At 46.9% G+C, this 19,264-nt stretch overlaps 1 protein-coding gene and 1 long non-coding RNA gene across 4 annotated transcripts in view; both read left to right on the top strand.

Moving 5' to 3' along the window:
* The first annotated feature begins 2,328 nt into the window (after window positions 1-2,328).
* SPHK2 (sphingosine kinase 2) overlaps window positions 2,329-19,264 on the top strand; it is a 31,028-nt gene continuing 14,092 nt past the window's right edge. Inside the window, exons 1-2 of one of the 3 annotated variants that reach the window (XM_082195415.1) lie at window positions 2,329-2,750; window positions 3,631-4,319. In XM_082195415.1, coding sequence (XP_082051541.1) covers window positions 3,896-4,319 — 424 coding nt within the window. In that variant the 5' untranslated portion in view covers window positions 2,329-2,750; window positions 3,631-3,895. Of the gene's footprint in view, window positions 4,320-19,264 lie in introns of all 3 variants that reach the window. The other 2 variants (XM_082195417.1, XM_082195416.1) reach the window with 2 other exon arrangements.
* Window positions 6,649-9,847, top strand: LOC309516141. The gene is made up of 2 exons (XR_014212789.1): window positions 6,649-9,443; window positions 9,490-9,847. It is a non-coding gene; the product is annotated as an uncharacterized lncRNA (long non-coding RNA).

The following is a 19,264-nucleotide window of genomic DNA, read 5'->3' as shown; positions in this document are numbered from 1 at the left end:
GGAGGTGATGGGCCCAGTGGCCATGATCTTCGTTTTTTTGATGTTGAGCTTCAGACCATATTTTGCGCTCTCCTCTTTCACCCTCATTAAAAGGTTCTTTAATTCCTCTTCACTTTCTGCCATCAAGGTTGTGTCATCTGCATATCTGAGGTTGTTGATATTTCTTCCGGCAATCTTAATTCCGGCTTGGGATTCATCCAGCCCAGCCTTTCGCATGATGAATTCTGCATATAAGTTAAATAAGCAGGGAGACAATATACAGCCTTGCCGTACTCCTTTCCCAATTTGGAACCAATCAGTTGTTCCATATCCAGTTCTAACTGTAGCTTCTTGTCCCACATAGAGATTTCGCAGGAGACAGATGAGGTGATCAGGCACTCCCATTTCTTTAAGAACTTGCCATAGTTTGCTGTGGTCAACACAGTCAAAGGCTTTTGCATAGTCAATGAAGCAGAAGTAGATGTCTTTCTGGAACTCTCTGGCTTTCTCCATAATCCAGCGCATGTTTGCAATTTGGTCTCTGGTTCCTCTGCCTCTTCTAAATCCAGCTTGCACTTCTGGGAGTTCTCGGTCCACATACTGCTTGAGCCTTCCTTGTAGAATTTTAAGCATAACCTTGCTAGCATGTGAAATGAGTGAAATTGTGCGGTAGTTGGAGCATTCTTTGGCACTGCCTTTCTTTGGGATTGGAATGTAGACTGATCTTCTCCAATCCTCTGGCCACTGCTGAGTTTTCCAAACTTGCTGGCATATTGAGTGTAGCACCTTAACAGCATCATCTTTTAAAATTTTAAACAGTTCAGTTGGAATACCATCACTTCCACTGGCCTTGTTATTTGCAGTGCTTTCTAAGGCCCATTTGACTTCACTCTCCAGGATGTCTGGCTCAAGGTCAGCAACCACACTACCTGGGTAAAATTATCATTTTACAGACCACTTAATGCCAAAATAGGCTTCCAGTGGTTTAAAAGTGGGAGCATACGTAACATAAATATCAAAATATAAACATTCATAATTAAATTTTCCAATAAAACAATCCCATTAAAACAACACAGTAATTACAACAGGAAACTATACAGTAAGTATGTGGTGTTATCAACATGCAATCAGTAAGTTGAACATAATAATTATAGTTTTATGTCATTCCAATCTCTGAGTGCTGTGAGATTCCAGGGGTTCCTGGCACTTACTCAGGGTTCCAGTTTCCTTTAGAATGTGGCACAGTGGAGACTGTGGTTTCTTTAGTATGTATAGTTTATTTACACATATATCCAACCTGAGCCTATGATGGAGGGGCTCATGGCATTATCAACCCTAAAAAGTCTTGCTTCTCCCATAGCCACAGCCTCTCCCTCTGCCTTTCCAGGCTGCAGCGTTTGCCTCCAGCTTCTAGCTCACATAACTCAGCTCTCCACTCTGCCCTTTGGTCTTTCTAACGGGGGGGGGGCACTCTTTGCCCTCTGGCAAAGAACCACATCCTTCGTCCTTCATAAAGAACTCCTCTTTAGCAAGCCATTACCAGGCTGACCTGGCTATTCCAACAACTGAATCTGTGCTGGATCCAGAAGTTAGAAGGGGACCCAGGCATTCAGTCTAAACCGCCCCCACCCCTCCAATTCATAACAACATTAATAGGGTATCTAGACTAGATCTTTCAGCTGAACTTTGTTTCACCAGCAATGTCTGGGTGAAGTTGGGGAAGCCAATACGAAAATCCCTTGAAAAACTGCTTGAAAGAAGGATACAATACGAGGATGCCCCTATGGAAAGCGACTTGTTCGACTTATTTGGTGCTCAGGCGAAGAGAAGCAACAAAGCAAAGCCTGCATTCCAGTAACAAAGATGGCTGCTATCGTCGGGTGTGTGTGTGTGTGTTAAGTTCTCGCGCCTTCACCACTTCAAAGATGGTGCGAATACGTGAACTACCGTGAGGCGTACCCTGTCCCTCACTTAAGATTATTTGCTGCACGTCGATCGAAGCCTTGAAACTTCGCCCGCGTCCAAAATGGCCGCTACGCCTTCCTTTCCCTCTGGCCCGGACTGAAACGCCATCCTTTTCACTTACTAAAGATGTCCGCCATTTATTATGGAAATAGAATCAAGTCTCTTTCTCGCTGTGACCTTGCCCCCACTACAAAACCCTGCGACCTCTCCTTTCTTCAAAACCCGGCCTCCTTCTAATACTACGGCTCCCTTCCCTTAGTCAAGATGGCCCCCTCCGCTGCCTCTCCACACCTTTGCCCCGAACAAATATGGCAGCCTCCACCCATTGCCACCAATGCCGCCGCATCTGACTCGGCGGCGGGCAGGGGCGGCATTCCTGAATGGGCCGGCGAAAGGCCTTGTCTCTCTCTCATAGGCTAAGGGCGAACTCTCCCCGCCCCCTTTCCACCTGACTCATCCCTCCCCCAAGGTAGAAAACAGAGCACTTCCTAGTTGAGCACGAGAAGGAGCGTGGAGCTGGGAGAAGCAGGAGGGAGGGAGCGAGAGAGAGGGGGGTGGCGGGCGGGCGAAGAGGAGAGCGAACAGGAAGAGGATGGCAGGGAAAAGGAACTGCTGAGCGGGGTCGGGGACCGTCGCCTGTCAGGTGTCGGAGGGAGGCGCTCGAAAGTGCACGGAGCTGCTGGTTTTCCTTTATTGCCCCCATCCCCGCCGCTCGCTCTTCCAAGACTCTGCTCCACCGACTCCAAGCAGGCACTGATTCTCCTCAGTGTAGTCTTGTATGCTTTGGACAAAGGCGCCAAGTGGGGGTGAGTTGGGCGCCTCGTTTTTTGGTGTGTGGTGGTAGGGATACTTCATAGCCCCGCTGCATTTGCACTACGTTTTTATAGCACTTTAGGGGAAAAAAGCCTTTCTTTCCCGTCCTTTCGATTTCATTTATAAGCTTGTGGTGGTGAAATGATTTGTCTTCTCTTGCCCTCCACTCGTTTAAAATAGTGGTGTTAGGTGGTGAAGGCGATATACAATCTGGATCATAGCTTAAGCTCTTTTAAAAGCTGAGCTGCCAAAGTATGCTGGTATGAAATGCTAGGCAAGTCGTTCTTTTAAAAAACCGACAGCCTCCAAACCTGGCCTCTAGCTCAAGTCCTAAAGGCAGCCTTTTCCAAATAGTATTTCCACATTTCTTTTGTTTCCTTCTTTTTCCTCCTCGGCACCATCACCTGAACAGCTAAAACTTCTCTGGCATCCTTTGTTAAGTTGTTGGACTTGGGATCTCTTCCCAGTGAGAGCTGCATATCCTCAGTGACTCATTTGGATTCATGAGAGTCTCATAGCTGGGACACCTTCCGGACTACATTCTTCAGCTCCTTGCCTGAAGGTGAAAATCATATTATTTGAAAACACCTGAAAAGTACCTATTTGCTAGGGAATGCAAACATTTTTTAAAAACCTTTGTTAGCTTTTATCTCTTTTCTCTCCCCTGGTCTTTACGCAGATAGCAGGGCTTCCTTTTTTTCTTTCTTGTCCTAAATCTGTAGTAGCTCAGACAGGTTGGTTTTTGGTCCTGTAGGCTTTTGATGTGGCCCTGCCCTATAGCATTCTTTTTGTGAAGAAGCAAGAGGAGAAAAGTGTGTGTGTATACACTTCCCCCCTTTAAAACTTTTTGTTTGTTTGTTTACTGACACACAGGATCTTGCTCAATGAAGAAAGAGAAAACCCTGGGAAACGGTTGGGCAGCTTGAGCTGTGGAGGAAGTTTCTTGGTTTAAAGGGCTGCATGAGCCACTTAATCTACTAAGGAAATGAAAAGATTTTCAAATCCTCTTCTTTAAATCTGCTGCTTTTGGGGAAGAGGTTAAAGGGAAAGGGTTCGGTTGCAGTGAGTTGCAACCAGCTGTTGACAGGCTTAGCAAAAGGTGAAAAACAAAACTGCAAAGCTGGGGCTCCGTAGCGAGATGAACATGTTTTTGGGGGCATGTGGGGAAGGCTCTGAGACTCTCCTACATGGAGAATTTGGTGCCCACCCCCCGAAGGGGACCCGCTATGTCCTCAGCCTCACGCGGACAGAGTTGCATATCCAGCGCCTGGTGCCCAAGCCAGATACAGATCACCGGACGGTGTTGCAGCTGATTGATGTGGTGGGTTGCCACACGATGCGCAGCCACACAATTGCGAACCAGTCAGCTTTCTTCAGTGTCTACGCTTACCCGCTGAAGAAGAGGAAGGTGGCGGTGAGCTCTGGGCGGGTGCGGCAGCGGACTGCAAGGACCTTTCAGGTGGACAGCGCAGAGTGCTACGAGGATAACCTAAAAGTGGCTGAGAGGTGGGCAGCTGCCATCAAGTGCCTGGTCTTGGGGATCCCCATCTCGAGCGAAACAGGTAAGGGATGCCCTGCATAATCCTTTGAGTGTTGCTTCTTGCCTAGAGAAACTATGAGTCCTTGCTACTTACAAGTAGTAGCCTTTCCTAGACTCTGATGCTTCAGATTGTAGGTGGGTTATCACCATTTTTTTTTAATGCTTCACCTATAAAATCCTTCTTGCTTGTAGAAAACTGACCCATCAGGGAGGTGTTCAATGCTAGTCCTTCCCCTGATATGCACCTCCCCACCCCCTCCAAAATAGGGAAGTGTTTTTTTAAAAGCCCCTGCCACTTGATTTTGCCAAATATGCAGAGTTTAACTAACACTCTCCTCCACAAAATCAAATAGGTTTACTACTGTGTCTCTGGTCCTAATATTGTCTTCAAGAACTCAGGAGACCTAGATACCAAAATCTCTTAGTTTTATAATGTTTTGTCTATCTCCACAATCTCTCTCTTGATTTAGAGAGCTGTTGGACTGATTGTGGCTGGTGAGGTTTGTGGTCTGAAAGATTTGGAGGATGCCTGGCTAGCAAAGGCTGGCCTAGGTGGAGATATCCTGGAGTCCATCCTCCTAAACCAGTAATGCTGCCAGACCCTCCCTATGATTCTTGGAACCCTTAGCTTCTGCAGTATTTTATTAACTTATTAAATGAGATACTTACTAAATGACCCAGCTTATCTTGCAGGGCAGAGGATTACAGTACTAAACTTGTACATAACAAGAGAATAATTGTAATACTCAGAGTTTCGTAAGATGCTTGCCTCTGGCACCACTGTAGTTTTTGGCTTTATAGACTGGGGTGTGTAGGGAGTTCATAACATTAGTTGAAAGGCGGAGATGCTCTGAAAGTGCTCTTGCTGCATTCTGTTCAAATGAAGTTCCCCCTCTTTTTCCCTCTGTCTCAGAGCAGGGGTAGCCAACATGGTGCCCTCCAATGTTCCTGGGCTACTGCTCCCACTCTCGCTGACCATTGGCCATACTGGCTGAGGGTGGTGGGAGTTGGGGGTCAAACAACATTTGAGGGGTAAGCTCATGGGCAGAAGAAGATCTGTACATTTGCAACAGATGCTGGCAGTGCACAGCGCAGATTGCCCAATGTCTGTGATGTCACAAACTCTCCTGCCATCAACCTCATCTACACCAGTGTAACTTCTAAAGTGTGTGGTGCCTTTTTTAAAAAACAAGAATAATGAGATGATAGAATGAGTTTTAAAACAATAAAAGTGGTGCTGTCAAATTATCATTTATCACACACCCCCCGCCAAATCTTTCTACCTGAAGAGCAGGAAGAGGAAGACAAGACTGATAACTGAACCAGCATTTGATTTACACATACTTATGATGTAAAAGTGGATGGGAACCACGTGGAGAAAAATCTCCCATGACTCCTTTAAAAAATAAAAATAAAGACTGCAGTTCCGTGCATGCTTACCTGAGATAAGTCCCTTTGAACTTCAAATGTGCTTATTTCTGGGTAGTGTATAGGACTTCACTTACACAGGCTTGTCTGCATACACCTGGGATAGTGGCAGGCTGGTTGTGGGACTGGCTTTTCCTGTGAGGCAGGGATGGGACATATCTGCTTCTTTCTATATTGCTGAACTCCTCAGCTCCCATTATCCCCGACCTTTGATCAAGGCTGGCTGGAGTGTCGGGAGCCCAGCCCTGTGCTGTTAGAAATAGAGCTCTGGAATCTTCCGTACCCAAAATCCTTGGTGTTTGCTTTCACTTCCCCGATTAAGGAAGCGCAAATGCATTTTGCTAACATTTCCTTCAACTGGTCATATTCCGATTCTCAGCTAAAATGCATGAAGTGAATGCAGGATAAGTCATACCTTCCAGCCATCTAGATGGATAAACACCAGTTACCACCATTCTGCCATGTGCTGGGCTGGGTGGGTGTATGTGTGTATGCATGTGTTGCCACACTCATTTTCTGGCTGCACACACCAGTGACATGCTGATTCCAAATGGGCTCTTCCCATCTGGGCTCTTCTGCCTGGAAAAAAAAAATTAGCACCTCTGCTTTAATGTGGCCCATAAAGAGAACCCAGGGCAGGACTGTGTAGATCTCAGATCTTAGTAGTTTCCCTTGAGTTTGGTGGGAGTGTGAGTTTGAGTCGGCAGGTGGTCACCTGGGACATCCTTAAGAGGCTCCCAGACCTATTTTTTGCTCTGGACACTGTGAGGTGGTAAATGCAGTCCCACCCTGGCCATGTCCCTAAGCATTGTTTCTCTAGTAGAAGGGAAGGCTTGCCCTCCATTTCCAATGGGGGGAGGAAACAAAATGCTGCAGTGGGGGTAGGTGGGCCTGGAAGCAGTGTTTTGCCCTTGGCTAGCAATAAATGACATTATAGTTAATTGTTGTTACTTGTCTTCACCTGCCCCAACCCACTGTCCTGCTCACAGTTGTGAAGAATCTCCTTATTTTATGAATGGACTATTAAGAAAAAGAGGTCGGAATAGGCCAATATATATGTGGGCTATCCCTGGACAAAGTGACTTTTCTTCTTTTAATTTCTCGAAGCTTTTAGCCTAGCTCAAGGTTGTCATCTGAACTAGCCAGATGTTTAACTGATAATCAATCACAGTCAGTCCATCATTTGAAAAATAAGACTTTAGCACCATCTTGCCCCCAAATGACAACTAGACATTCCGTTTTGGCTACTATAACCTTGGTTGAAGGAGCCATTTGGTGCCTAGCTTATATGTCTGAATTTCTAACCCTGCCTGGAAGTTAGGAAAGAAAAGCAAGTGGGGCCAAGAGAGTGGCTGAAACATTGCTTTTCTCCTCAACCTGTCAAAACTTTACAGATCTTAGCCATTTGTCAGGGCTGTGCTTCCTTTACTTACACTGCAGGTTTGGCAACTCTCGTATGCTTGTGTGTTTGTGGCCTTGTCTTCAATGTGAATACTTGCTTGGTTTCATTTGCGTTGGCCAATCTATTAAAAGGGATTAACAGCATAATATTTGCCTATCTCCAGGGCAGCTTTCCTCCTCTTGCAGTGCGTTTGCTTTCTCTGCTGGGCACAGGGGAGAGGGAGACTCCTTTGTCCTCCATCCACTAGTGTTCTCACTCGCCTGCAATGCAGCTCCTTTTTGCCTTTGGCTACCCAGGCTAGTGCTTAAACACAAGGCTGGTCTGAAGTGGTACACAGTTCATCCTGCCCACCTTGCAATCTCTTAAGCATTTCGTTCCTACCACATGCTGGTGCTTTTGTAGAGTAGGGCTCCTTCCTCTTTTACAGGGGTGTGATCAGGAGAGCTGGACCTGAGGCATCTGTGTGAAGAGGACCCCACAATACAAGATGGGTGCTTTAGGACATATTTTGTGTCTATCCCATGGACTTTACATATACATTGAGAACAGGCATGGGAATCTACTATGTATTTTGGAAAGCATTTGGATTTCACTTAAGATATTGTAACCAACTTTGGCATGATGATTCCTGAGGTCAAGGAGCAGGTTATTATCTTACGTATGGATATAATGGGTTGCCATTTTGAAGCAAGATGGGGGATGGAACCTTTGAAAACCACTGTTTTTGACCACCTATTTTAAAACTTCGCTGGTAGTTTACTTTATTATTATTTTTTGGTTTCTTAGAATTCCTGAGCAATGGCAGACGCAAGGCTGCTAGTGTAAGACAAAGCCCCTGATTAACCTCAGATTGGGGGCATAGGAAAATGGGAAATGGGATAAGGACCTTATGGAGTCCATTCAAGCAGGTGTGAACTCAAACCTTGACAGGGGAGTGGGGACCAACCTAAGCCTTTGCAGAGTATCTGTTGGAGGAAGGGAAAGGGGGAGGGCACCATTGCTGCCCACTGCAGAGCCCCTCCCCCATGCTGCCATGCACCCTCTTTGTGTGCTGGTTAGACCTTCTGTTATGAAAGGCATCATAAGAGAAGATTGGAGATCTATAAACAGGATTAAATGTGTGTGTGGGAGGGTGGGTATTTTGACTGTGCAGAGTTGGCAATCTGTTCCTGCCCAAGGTGCAGCACACCTGGACCTTCAGCCTATACAAACAATAGTACTGGGGGTGAAATTGATCAAACAGGCTCCAATGCACGATGTTGGATTGTGCAACCAGACTTCATATGGCACTGTTCTTGGTAATTTAGGTATACAACTTCCATGTTGGCGGACTACTTGTTCCAATAACGGTTGCAATGAGGGATATTAAAGGGCAGCGTTCCCTCCTGAGTAACCAAACACTTTGGTCCTGGGTGCTGCTAAGGCCTATGTTCTGCCATTGCGGACAGTTGGCCAGATTTGGTTGAAAAGAGGTGAAGTTTGCCACAGAAGTTCCAGGAGAGTTCTCAAGTGAGTGTAGTTCATCTGTTTGAGAGAAGATGGGTAGGCTGAAGAAAGTGGATACACAATGAAGTCTGGAAGTCATTGAAAAGAGGCTTACCACTTCAAGGCTGTTGACTGTCCTCCACACACACTCCTGGTTGCTGTTGTTGATGGCACTGTTAAAAAAAAAAAGAATACTAGGTTGCTTGACCTGTTGACTGTATAGCCAAGCACCTAGGAAACCAAACAATAATGTCGCTGCCGGAAGGGTTACACTTAGTGTGAGGAACGGTTGAGAGACTTGGGTATGTTTAGCCTGGAGAAGAGAAGACTGAGAAGTAAATATGTCAGTCATCTTCAAGGATATGAAGGGTTGTTCGTTTCATGGAAGATGGTTCCATAGCTTGTTTTTCTGCGACTCCGGAGGGAGGACACGAATCAGCAGATTCAAATGACAAGAAAGGAGATTCCAGACAAACTTTAGGAAGAACTGTATGACAGTAGGAGCAGTTTGGCAGTGGAATGGACTACCTCAGAAGGTGGGATCTCCTTCATTGAAGGCTTTTTAACAGGTTGGATAGCTAGCTGCTGGGGATCGTTTCACTCTTGATTCCTGCACGGAAGGCAGCTAGACTAGATGAGCCTCGGGGTCCCTTCCTTCCGAGTCCACAATTCTGCGATTTTAAACCCACTGCGAACCGCCCTACAAAATGGCGTTCAGTCTGGCAAAACTTTGAACTGCAGAAGCCTTTCCATTGCATCACTAGCAATGGTTGTGGGGACCAATTCAAAAGCTGGGAGCTGCTCTGCAAAAGGGGCAACTGAAAAATTACTGCAGTCTCTAAACAGTTTGCCACACGAGATTTCTGTGGGACAGCAGGCAAAGTGTCAGCTGGGGAAAGCCACTACACCATTTCCAAGGAAATTACATGATAGCATGAAAAATATGTTTCCGAAGTGATAAGAGCAGAAGAAGAGGCCTGTTGGGTCAGGCCAATGGTCTGTCTAGTCAAGTACACTTTTCTCACAATGGCCTGTGAGAAACCCACAAGTAGCACAAACACACTCCCCCTGCCTCCGTGGTTTCCAGCAACTGGTGTTCAGAAGTATTACTGCCTCAGAGTCAAAGCAGATACTTCCAGTTGTATACCTAGATGGGCAACCTGTGTCCCCCCCCCTTTACCTATTATGAAAATCTCTGAGTCGTTTTAAATTAAAGAGTGCACAAGTTTTAAGTACTCCATTGTTTTCCTTTCTTGCTTGCGTAGTACTTTCTGCTGCTGACACTTAATTGCAACACTTAGCATACTGTATTAGTTTTCTTCACCGCACTGTGATTATAACAATTGCACCTTTTTATTTTAATATTTCTCACGTGAACGAAGCCTGTGCAAAACTGGTTACTGAGCATTGATTGGCCTGAAGCTGGAACCACCTCGGCTGCAGCTGAACCAGAATGGAAATAAAATATTTAGTGGCTTGATCCCCTGAAGTTGATATTTTAGTAGGAGGGGACTCTAAACACGCAAGTGGAAAAGGACACATCTTCATTGCCCCCGCCATTTAATAGAGCCTCTAGGCCTAAACTGGTGCTTGGAAACTCTGTGTGTGTGAAAAGCACTTTGGACTTAAATAAGATGGCATCTCTTTTCCAGTTCCTTGTTGCTGTGTGTCTGCATATATATATATATATATATATATATATATATATATATATATATATGCAGGTTTTGGTGTCTTCGGGTGTCTTCCCGTGTAAGAGTCGGGGTGTCTGGGCGACGTTTCGACGAGGTCTCACTCGTCATCTTCAGGCTGGTGCTTTCGGCTTCTTGTTACTGGAACAGAGCAGAATCTGGTGTTTGAGTTCCTATAAATACTGTTGAGGGGTGTGGTGTATAGCCTCCAACGTTCTGGGCAGAGAGGAAGTTCCTAGATTAGTGTGCCTTTTCTTCTTTTGTTCCTTAATTACTTGAGGGATATCTTGAGTGATTTCATGAGTGATATTCTGAATACCACTGGGTGGGTCATTAAGTGTAGATTAGTTGCTAAAGCTTTCGTGTCTTGACCTCTTGAGCTTGTGAAGAGTTTTTCTGAGAAGATGGCTGTGCTGCATTTAGTTGTGCTCTGGCTTGGCTTCGTGTATAGGGGCGAGCTGTGATTTTGTGCCTTGTGCCAGCCAGATCTGTGTAGGGATTGCAGGGGGGTGCAGCATCCGGAGGTGCCACTATAGTTTGGCTACTGGATGGAGTCTGTAATATGTCTGTGGAGAGGGTCTGGGTTTGGGTCTGGTGTGGTTGATTGGTGACGGCGTTCTGTGTGCCTCTGGTTCTGGTGTCGGTTTTTGTGGGGAGGGCTAATTTCCAGATGTCTGGCAGGCGGGACGTGTCGTCACGCTTGTTCATGTTGTGAGGGTGTTTCTCTATCTCGATGGCTTCCATGATTATTCTCTTGTGGTGATGTTCCATGTTAAAGAGCAATTTGGAATCTGCAAAATTAATTTCGTGTCCTGTTTCTTTCATGTGTTGGAAAAGAGAGGAAGTTTTTTCTTCTTTTTTGACGGCATTCTTGTGTTCTGCGATACGTGCATTTATTTGTCTGTTTGTTTGTCCAATGTACGTGGCTGGGCAGACTTTGCAGGGTATTTCATAGACCCCTTGGTTTTCCAGCTGGATTTTGTCTTTTGGGTTTCTGAGGATATTGGCTATTTTTTGGTTGGTGCAGAAGGCTGTTTTGATATTGTGTTTATGGAGGATTTTGCTGATTTTGTCTGTAGTGCCCTTGATATAAGGAAGGAGGGCCATGCCATTGTTTTCTTCTGTGTCTTGGTTTTTGGGGGGTGTTTCTTTTTGGATTAGCTTCGTAACCCTGTTTTTCTGGTATCCATTGGCGATTAACACATTTGAGAGATTCTGTAACTCAGTTGTCAAGTGGTCTTTGTCAGCCAGGCGTTTGGTTCTGGAGATGAGAGTCTTGGCTACGGAGTTTATTTGTGCAGGGTGGTGGTGTGATTGTGCATGTAAGTAGCGGTTGGTGTGTGTTTTTTTTCCGGTAGATAGTGTGTCCTAGGGAGCCATCAGGTTTTTTGTAGATTAGGACGTCAAGAAAGGGGAGTTGGTTGTTGTCTTCTATTTCCATAGTGAATTGTATTTTGGGGTGTAGGCTGTTGAGATGTGTGAGGAAGCTATCTAGTTTTTCTTTCCCGTGTGGCCAAATTACAAAGGTGTCGTCAACATATCTGAGCCAAAGTTTTACATATTACAGACTCCATCCAGTAGCCAAACTATAGTGGCACCTCCGGATGCTGCACCCCCCTGCAATCCCTACACAGATCTGGCTGGCACAAGGCACAAAATCACAGCTCGCCCCTATACACGAAGCCAAGCCAGAGCACAACTAAATGCAGCACAGCCATCTTCTCAGAAAAACTCTTCACAAGCTCAAGAGGTCAAGACACGAAAGCTTTAGCAACTAATCTACACTTAATGACCCACCCAGTGGTATTCAGAATATCACTCATGAAATCACTCAAGATATCCCTCAAGTAATTAAGGAACAAAAGAAGAAAAGGCACACTAATCTAGGAACTTCCTCTCTGCCCAGAACGTTGGAGGCTATACACCACACCCCTCAACAGTATTTATAGGAACTCAAACACCAGATTCTGCTCTGTTCCAGTAACAAGAAGCCGAAAGCACCAGCCTGAAGATGACGAGTGAGACCTCGTCGAAACGTCGCCCAGACACCCCGACTCTTACACGGGAAGACACCCGAAGACACCAAAACCTGCATTCCTGTACCCGTGAAAATCTACGAAAGCATATATATATATATATATATATATATATATATATATATATATATATATATATATCCATCCCTCTTTGTGTGGCCTCTTGTGCTGAAAAGCGTTACTAAGATGCAAGCTTGCATTCTTAAGGGATTTCTGCTTTTGTTTGTGTGTGGAACAGGCTTCATGATGCCCTCATGATGATTAGAGGTATTAAAAGTCTTTAAATCTAAACATTAAGTTGATTTTTAAAGAGTAACAAAATGGTTGCCTTCCATCCCACTTAACATGGCAATAATATGCCCATCTCCACAGTTCCCTTGCAGGTGTTGTTGGACTGCAACTGCCGTCATCCTTGACCACTGGTCAATCTGGCTGATGGGAGCTGTAGTCCAACCGTATCTGGAAGACTCATTGGTAGCCCCCATGAGTGCTGCTAGGTTAATGGAGGCTGAGAAGTAGCTGCCCTCAGCAGACCAGAGAGGAACGTCAGGCAGCAATGTGGATAGGCGGCCTGGGAATGAACGGGACTGAGCAAGAGATCTAGAAGGGAAGATGTGATTGCGGTAGCAAATGAACTGTGAGAAAGACTATGAATTGTGGGAGGCCAGGATGTTCCAGCGTGGATTCTGATGTCTTATCACTGTTCAGAATTGCACCTGGTTGGGAACAAATTAACATTCACATGACTTGTGTGGGGTGGTTTTATCAAAGGATGTGATGGAATCCAGGCTGCATATCTTTCTTTATTACTGTGAGAGTGAGAGGTATCTGTCTGTCTTTTTTCCACAAGTGTGCCAAAAGCAAATAGGAAAAAGCTAACCACTTCCTGGAGAAACACCAAAACCATCTTAACAAGTTCTGCAGGGGCACCTGCCAATTTTTAGAAACGGGAAAGACTTATGTTGGGTCTGGTCAATGTTCTGGCTCTCTCTGTCCAGTGTCAGCCATGAGCTGAAGACTGGCCTTGGCTTTGCCAAAACAACTTCACAGCTCACTTGAGGGGGCCTGGCAGAATTAGTTGGTATGATTGGGAACTTCTACATCAGGCATGTCCAACTCCCAAGAGACTGCGATCTACTCCCACTATAAAAAAATTTGGCAGTGATCAACTTTGGAAAGCCAAAGTTGAGCTTTTTTTGGGGGGGGGAGATCATTCAGGGTCAGGAGATCAACCTGTTGAACAGGCCTCTTCTACATGCACGGCTGTGGGGGGGGGGACGGACCTTTGGCTCACCAGATCTTGCAGAACAACAGCTCTCAACATCCCTGCCCCTTGACTGTGTTCTCTGGGGCTTGTGGGAGTGTAGGCTGCTCTGATCATTTTGCAAGAGAGGCAGGATGTAAATTGTTACTTATGAAGGGCTTAAGGGTGCAATCATACCCTTGAATTACGCCAGCTGAGGCCTATAGGACAGGGGTGGGCAATAGCTTGCTCAGGGCAAGCATAGGCAAACTCGGCCCTCCAGGTGTTTTGGCCTACAACTCCCATAATCCCTAACTAGCAGAACCAGTAGTCAGGGATGATGGGAATTGTAGTCCCAAAACATCTGGAGGGCCGAGTTTGCCTATGCTTGGCTTAGGGAGCCACATTCCTTTTCTGTGTATGGTGTGTTCCAAAACAGTGGGTTGAGAATGGCATAAGACCTGCCTGAAGGGTTGCTTTGATCCACATGGACTCGGGGATCATTATCGTCCTGTGTGTTGAAACTCCTGGGACTATTTCACCATCATTGTGAGTGCTTTCACTCTCTCTGTTGTTCATGGGCACAAGGTTGGCCCATGGGCACAACACAGTCCTTACGTAATTCCCACTGGCAATATTTCCAGGAATGCTGGAGGACGTCTCTTGCGTTATTACTCTGTAGACCCTATCTGCATTTTCTGGCTTCATGTTGTTGTTTTTCCTCTCCTGGGAATCGGGACCAGCATCAGGGGTGGGCATTGCTGGGTAGCTGCCAAGACCCCCACCCTTGTGGGTCCCTGGGGTGCCCTGGTTCTGCAGCAGCTCCTGCTTTCTCTGCTCCGAGCAACTACCCATAGCCGGTGGAGGGAACCTTTGGCCCTCTGGATGTTGCTGAACTACAACTCCCATCAGCCCCAGCAAGCACGGCCAATGGCCAGATCCTAAGAGTGAGCAGATGGAGCAGCAGTTCCCTCTTCCCTGCTGTACAGATCATGGTTGTACAGCAGTGCCTCCCCCTCCCCCAACCATAGCCGTGCCCTGGCTAAGCACACATAATCTCCTGTCTTTGTTACTGTAATGTTTGAAAGGACTCATTTTATTGTATATTTTAATCATGGGTTGCTAATGATGATTTTGCATACTTTAATTCTGAGTGTTTATACTTCAGTGTTTGATTGGGATTGTTTTCTTTAGGTTACTCTTTGCCTAGCTGGTTTTTCTACATTGCAAACCTCTCAGAAGCCGATTTTTGGGGGCACTGAAGTGATTTTAAGAAAAGGCGCTGAGCCTTCCTGCAGGCTTCCATAGTCCAGGGATGAAGACAAGCCCCAGGCCCTGATGTCAGCACCTGGCATTCTCCTGCATCTACCTGGCTCCACCCCCCCACCCCCCACCCCACAATTGCTGATCCTTGCACTGGGAAGGAGGGCACCCATGCTAACTTTCCAGCAATGGCTCAGAGCACTTGGTATAGTTTGTTTTGGGCTTCTTTGGGTAACCACCTCTGCCACCCAGTAAGCTCGCAGCAGCCAAGTTGCGGTGGTGACAGTGACAACACACACAGCCAAGGGCCTCCTTAAACCTGGACAAGATGTATTAGGAAGCCAGGGAAATGAATAAGTAGTTTCTCACCAATGTTTTGGGGCTGTGGTTGTGCTGAGTAAGCTTCCCTTCAAAGAAACTGCAGGAAGCAATTCTGTTTGTTATTATGTGTATAAATCACACCTTTCATCCAAGGCGCTCCCAGTGGGCGGGGGTTCTCCCCCTCCATTTCATCCTCACAACAAACCTGTGAGGTGGTGACTGGCTCAGATTTCACCCAGGAAGTTTTGTGGCTGAGTAGGATTTGAACTCTGGTCTCCCAGATCCTAGTCTGGCACCCTAACCGCTGTGCCACACTGGATGTCAGTGCCCCATTGCCGATTTTGCCTAATGTCTCCCTTTACTCAGAGTCTCTTGCAAGGAAGCCCTGACAGATTAGGTTGTGTGACATTACAAACTTATAGCTGTTTTCCCCACCCCAAACTGTGGCACTTTTTATTTTTCTTCCCCCACGGCGCCCCCAGAATAAATGGCAGCTTTGCAGAAAAACAGCAGCAACAACAACAACCAGCCACCTTATATTTTGAACTATCAGTGCCTGTTAGCCACAGTGGTTTCCTTTTTTACCTCCACTGTCAGAGGCACCATTCCTCTCAATACCAGGCGCTGGGAATCACAAATGGCACGAGTTGCTGTTGCTCTCATGTCCACCTTACAGGCTCAGCTGCGGTGAGAGCAGGATGTTGGCCATTGGCCTGATTCAGCAGACTCCAATTCCGTCCATGCAGAAGTGTACAGCTAATTTTTGTCTCTGGACTGAACAGAGCCTGTAGATGGCCTTGTGGAGTCCTTCACTCCCTTCAGAACAAGGTGACACAGCCTTGCTTCCTTTAGCAGGTTTGTGTGTGCGTGCGCTACTGCCCACCCAATGGAGCGATGCCCCCTGGGTTTTGAACCCCCAAGCCCTGCCCTGGTGGCACAGCAGGTGGGCCGGCAAAGGATAGCCAGAGCACTCCTCTGTGCCCAGTGTAGAAAGCGAGTCCGCCCTTAAAGGAGAACAGTCCCTTCCTGCAACACCCCAAGCATGGTAATGTAGTGGCAGGGGTGGCTGAACTCTCCATCCTTCCTCAGCCTGGATTGTAGAGATGGTAACTTTCCTGGCCTTAATAATAATAATAATAATGCATTAATAATAATATATTACTTATAGCCTGCCCATCTGACTAGGTTGCCCCAGCCACTCCTGGGCGGCTTACAATGTAATAAAAACACAGCAAAGCACCGCACATTAAAAAACTTCCCAATACAGGAAGTTGTGTAGTAGCTGTTTATCTCCCTGACATCTGGTGGGAGGGCGCTCCACCGGGAGGGCGCCACTACCGAGAAGGCCCTCTACCTCGTTCCCTACAACTTCACATCTTGCAGTGAGGGAACCGCCAGAAGGCACTCGGAGATGGCACGTGTATCTGTGCAACCTTGGCTCTCATTACCCTAAGCAGTCCTAATCTCCCTCATGTGCCATGCAAATTATGCGCTCTTTCATCCGTGGCCCAGATTGCAGTGCAGGCGGCTTTTCGTTTCATTCCCCAGAACCCCATGGGAGCCACTGAGGACGGAGCCAAGTTTCTGTTTGCACAGCCCTCCCTCTTCATCAGCAAAGGCTCCCCGCAGATTGCATTCATTCTCGGGGCAAAACATTCCCATGGGTTATCTCCTGCACGTGCCTTTCCCACTGTTTTCTCATAAAACTGGATACCTGTATGCATGCTCTGCCCTCAACACAAGAAGGAAGGGGAACAAAGTTGCTGCTATCATTTCTTGTGAAGCATTTTTCTCCCTGTGGCCTGTCTCACTTGGGGGCATATAGGCCTCTGGTGTTGTTGGACTACAGCTCCCATAATCCTTTACCACAGGCTGCACTGGCTGGGGCTGATGGGAGTTGGAGTCTAATGACGCCAGATTCAGGAATGCTGCTTTACCTCATGAGAGCTAGTCCTGACCTTTGGGCCCTCAGAGAGCAAATTTTTCTGTCTTATTATGAGTCCCCTTAGCCTTCTTATCTTCAGGTTAAACATGCTCTTCAGCCTTTGCTTGTAGGACTTGTTTTCCATATCCCTGACTATTGTTTTCCATTAAACATGTTTTTATTTGTCACAAAGGTTGGCCACGCACAAAACCCTTCATCTGCAGTCCACATATTTTACATATTCTTGATTTACCTGCCCATTGTGGCTAGTGAAAAGGGTCAGTGAAGTGGGCGATGCCTCGCTTCAGGAGTGAGTTATGCCCACCTCTTAAAGAGGTCCTCCCTGGACCCAGAGACTTAAAAAAAGGGGGGAGCTCCAGCCCCCTATATTCTTTATATGTAAGATGACAGTTTTTAAAAATGCAAATTCCTGGTCGGGTGGGGGAGGGTGGATATTAAATGGAATCAGAGAAGGCACTGAGAGAGGATTTAACTCTCTTCTCTGCTCCCCCTGTCAGCAACAAAACTATTACAACAGGGAGGAAATTGTAGAGAATCATAGAATTGTAGACTTGGAGGGGACCCTGAGGTCATCCAGCCCAACCCCTGCAATGGTTACCGTATTTTTCGTCCTATAGGGCGCACCAGCCCATAGGGTGCACCTTGGTTTTTTTGGGGGGGGAATGAATAAAAAAAATTTATCCCCCCCCCCGCCGCGGCTGCCGCCCCAAGCCTTGCGCACACCTGCCCGAAGCACGGGGCATCCTCCGGAGGGCTCCGCGTGCTTCAGGCTGCAGGCTGCCGCCCCAAGCCTCGCGCGCTCGGCGGGACCTCCTGCCGGGCGCGCAAGGCTTGCGGACACTCGCCGGGGCTGCAGGCTGCTGCCTGCAAGCCTTGTGAGCCCGCGGGAACTCCCGCCAGGCTTGCAAGGCTTGCGGATAGCTTCCTGAAGCCTGGAGAGTGAGAGCGGTCGGTGCGCACCAATGCCTCTCGCTCTCCAGGCTTCAGCGAAAGCCTGCATTCGCCCCATACGACGCACACACATTTCCCCTTCATTTTTGGAGGGGGAAAGGTGCGTCCTATGGGGCGAAAAATACGGTAAATTGCCTCTCTCTGTTTTGACCCCTAATGCCTTCCCCTCCCCAAAGTATCCCAAAATTTTGAAGTTTGGCTCAGAGGAATACCCTGAGGATGAATGCTCTATCTCTACATCTCTTTAAAGTTCACCTTGTTCCTCTTTGTATTGAAATGGGCACAAGTTCTGCTCGTTGGGTGTTCCCTCCAGAATTATGAAAGGAGTTCAAGGTACCTGAAAGTCTTATGAAAGCCTTGAGCCACTGAATGCAACTGACCGCAAACCTTGGCAGCGCAGCGAAGTGCTACCTTCATTTTAGGTACAGCCCAGAGAGCGTTTGGCCTTCCGCTCGGCGTAACCAGTTATGCTCTGTGGGTATTTCCAAATTAGTATCTGCCTTCCAAGATGGATTAGTTATTTTGGAGCCTCAGGCTTCAGAGCTTCCTTCCTTAGTTATTAAGGCTTCCTGCCTGCCTGGGTGCTTTTTTATCTCATGTGTTTTTGCCCTTGGAAAACTAGCGGGAAGTCTAGTGGTGGGGATTCCCATTTCTAGGTCACAGCCTCATGCCAGGAACAGTCAGCATTTCGAGATGATTCCAGCGGAGACTATAGAGCTACACCATGCTTTTAAAAACACACGGTTTCCCCCAGAGAATCCTGGGACTTGCGGGGTTGTTTTTTCCCCTGCCACAGCATTGCAGCCCTGGAGCCAAAGCCAGCCTGCTACCTTCTTCTCAGCCAGACTTTGTAGTTTAGTTAAAAGGGTTCTGGGAATTCTAGTTCTCTGAGGGCTGAGCTACGCTTTCTTTGCTTTAAATGTATGGTGTGGCTCGGCTGAGAGGAAGACGCTGGGTGTGCAGGTTAGCGAGGGTTGATACTCTTGTAAGGAATGGCTTTAAAAAGACAAGCAACCTATATAAGGCACCTATATAAGGATGAGGAGGAGTGATACTTCCCCCGCCCTGAAAGCTAAAGGTGCCATGGCAGCTATCATTAGTCATGGTGAGCAAACACAGTTTTAATTTCTGTCTCAATTACACTATTTGTGGTTAAACATTATTTCTGGGTTTTCGATGCCCTGTAAAGGCTAGCAAAGGTG

The sequence above is a fragment of the Podarcis vaucheri genome (assembly GCF_965113315.1).
Source record: "Podarcis vaucheri genome assembly, chromosome: 13".
NCBI lineage: Eukaryota > Metazoa > Chordata > Lepidosauria > Squamata > Lacertidae > Podarcis > Podarcis vaucheri.
Note: the sequence above shows the minus strand (reverse complement) of the source record. Positions and strands in the feature narration are given on the sequence as shown.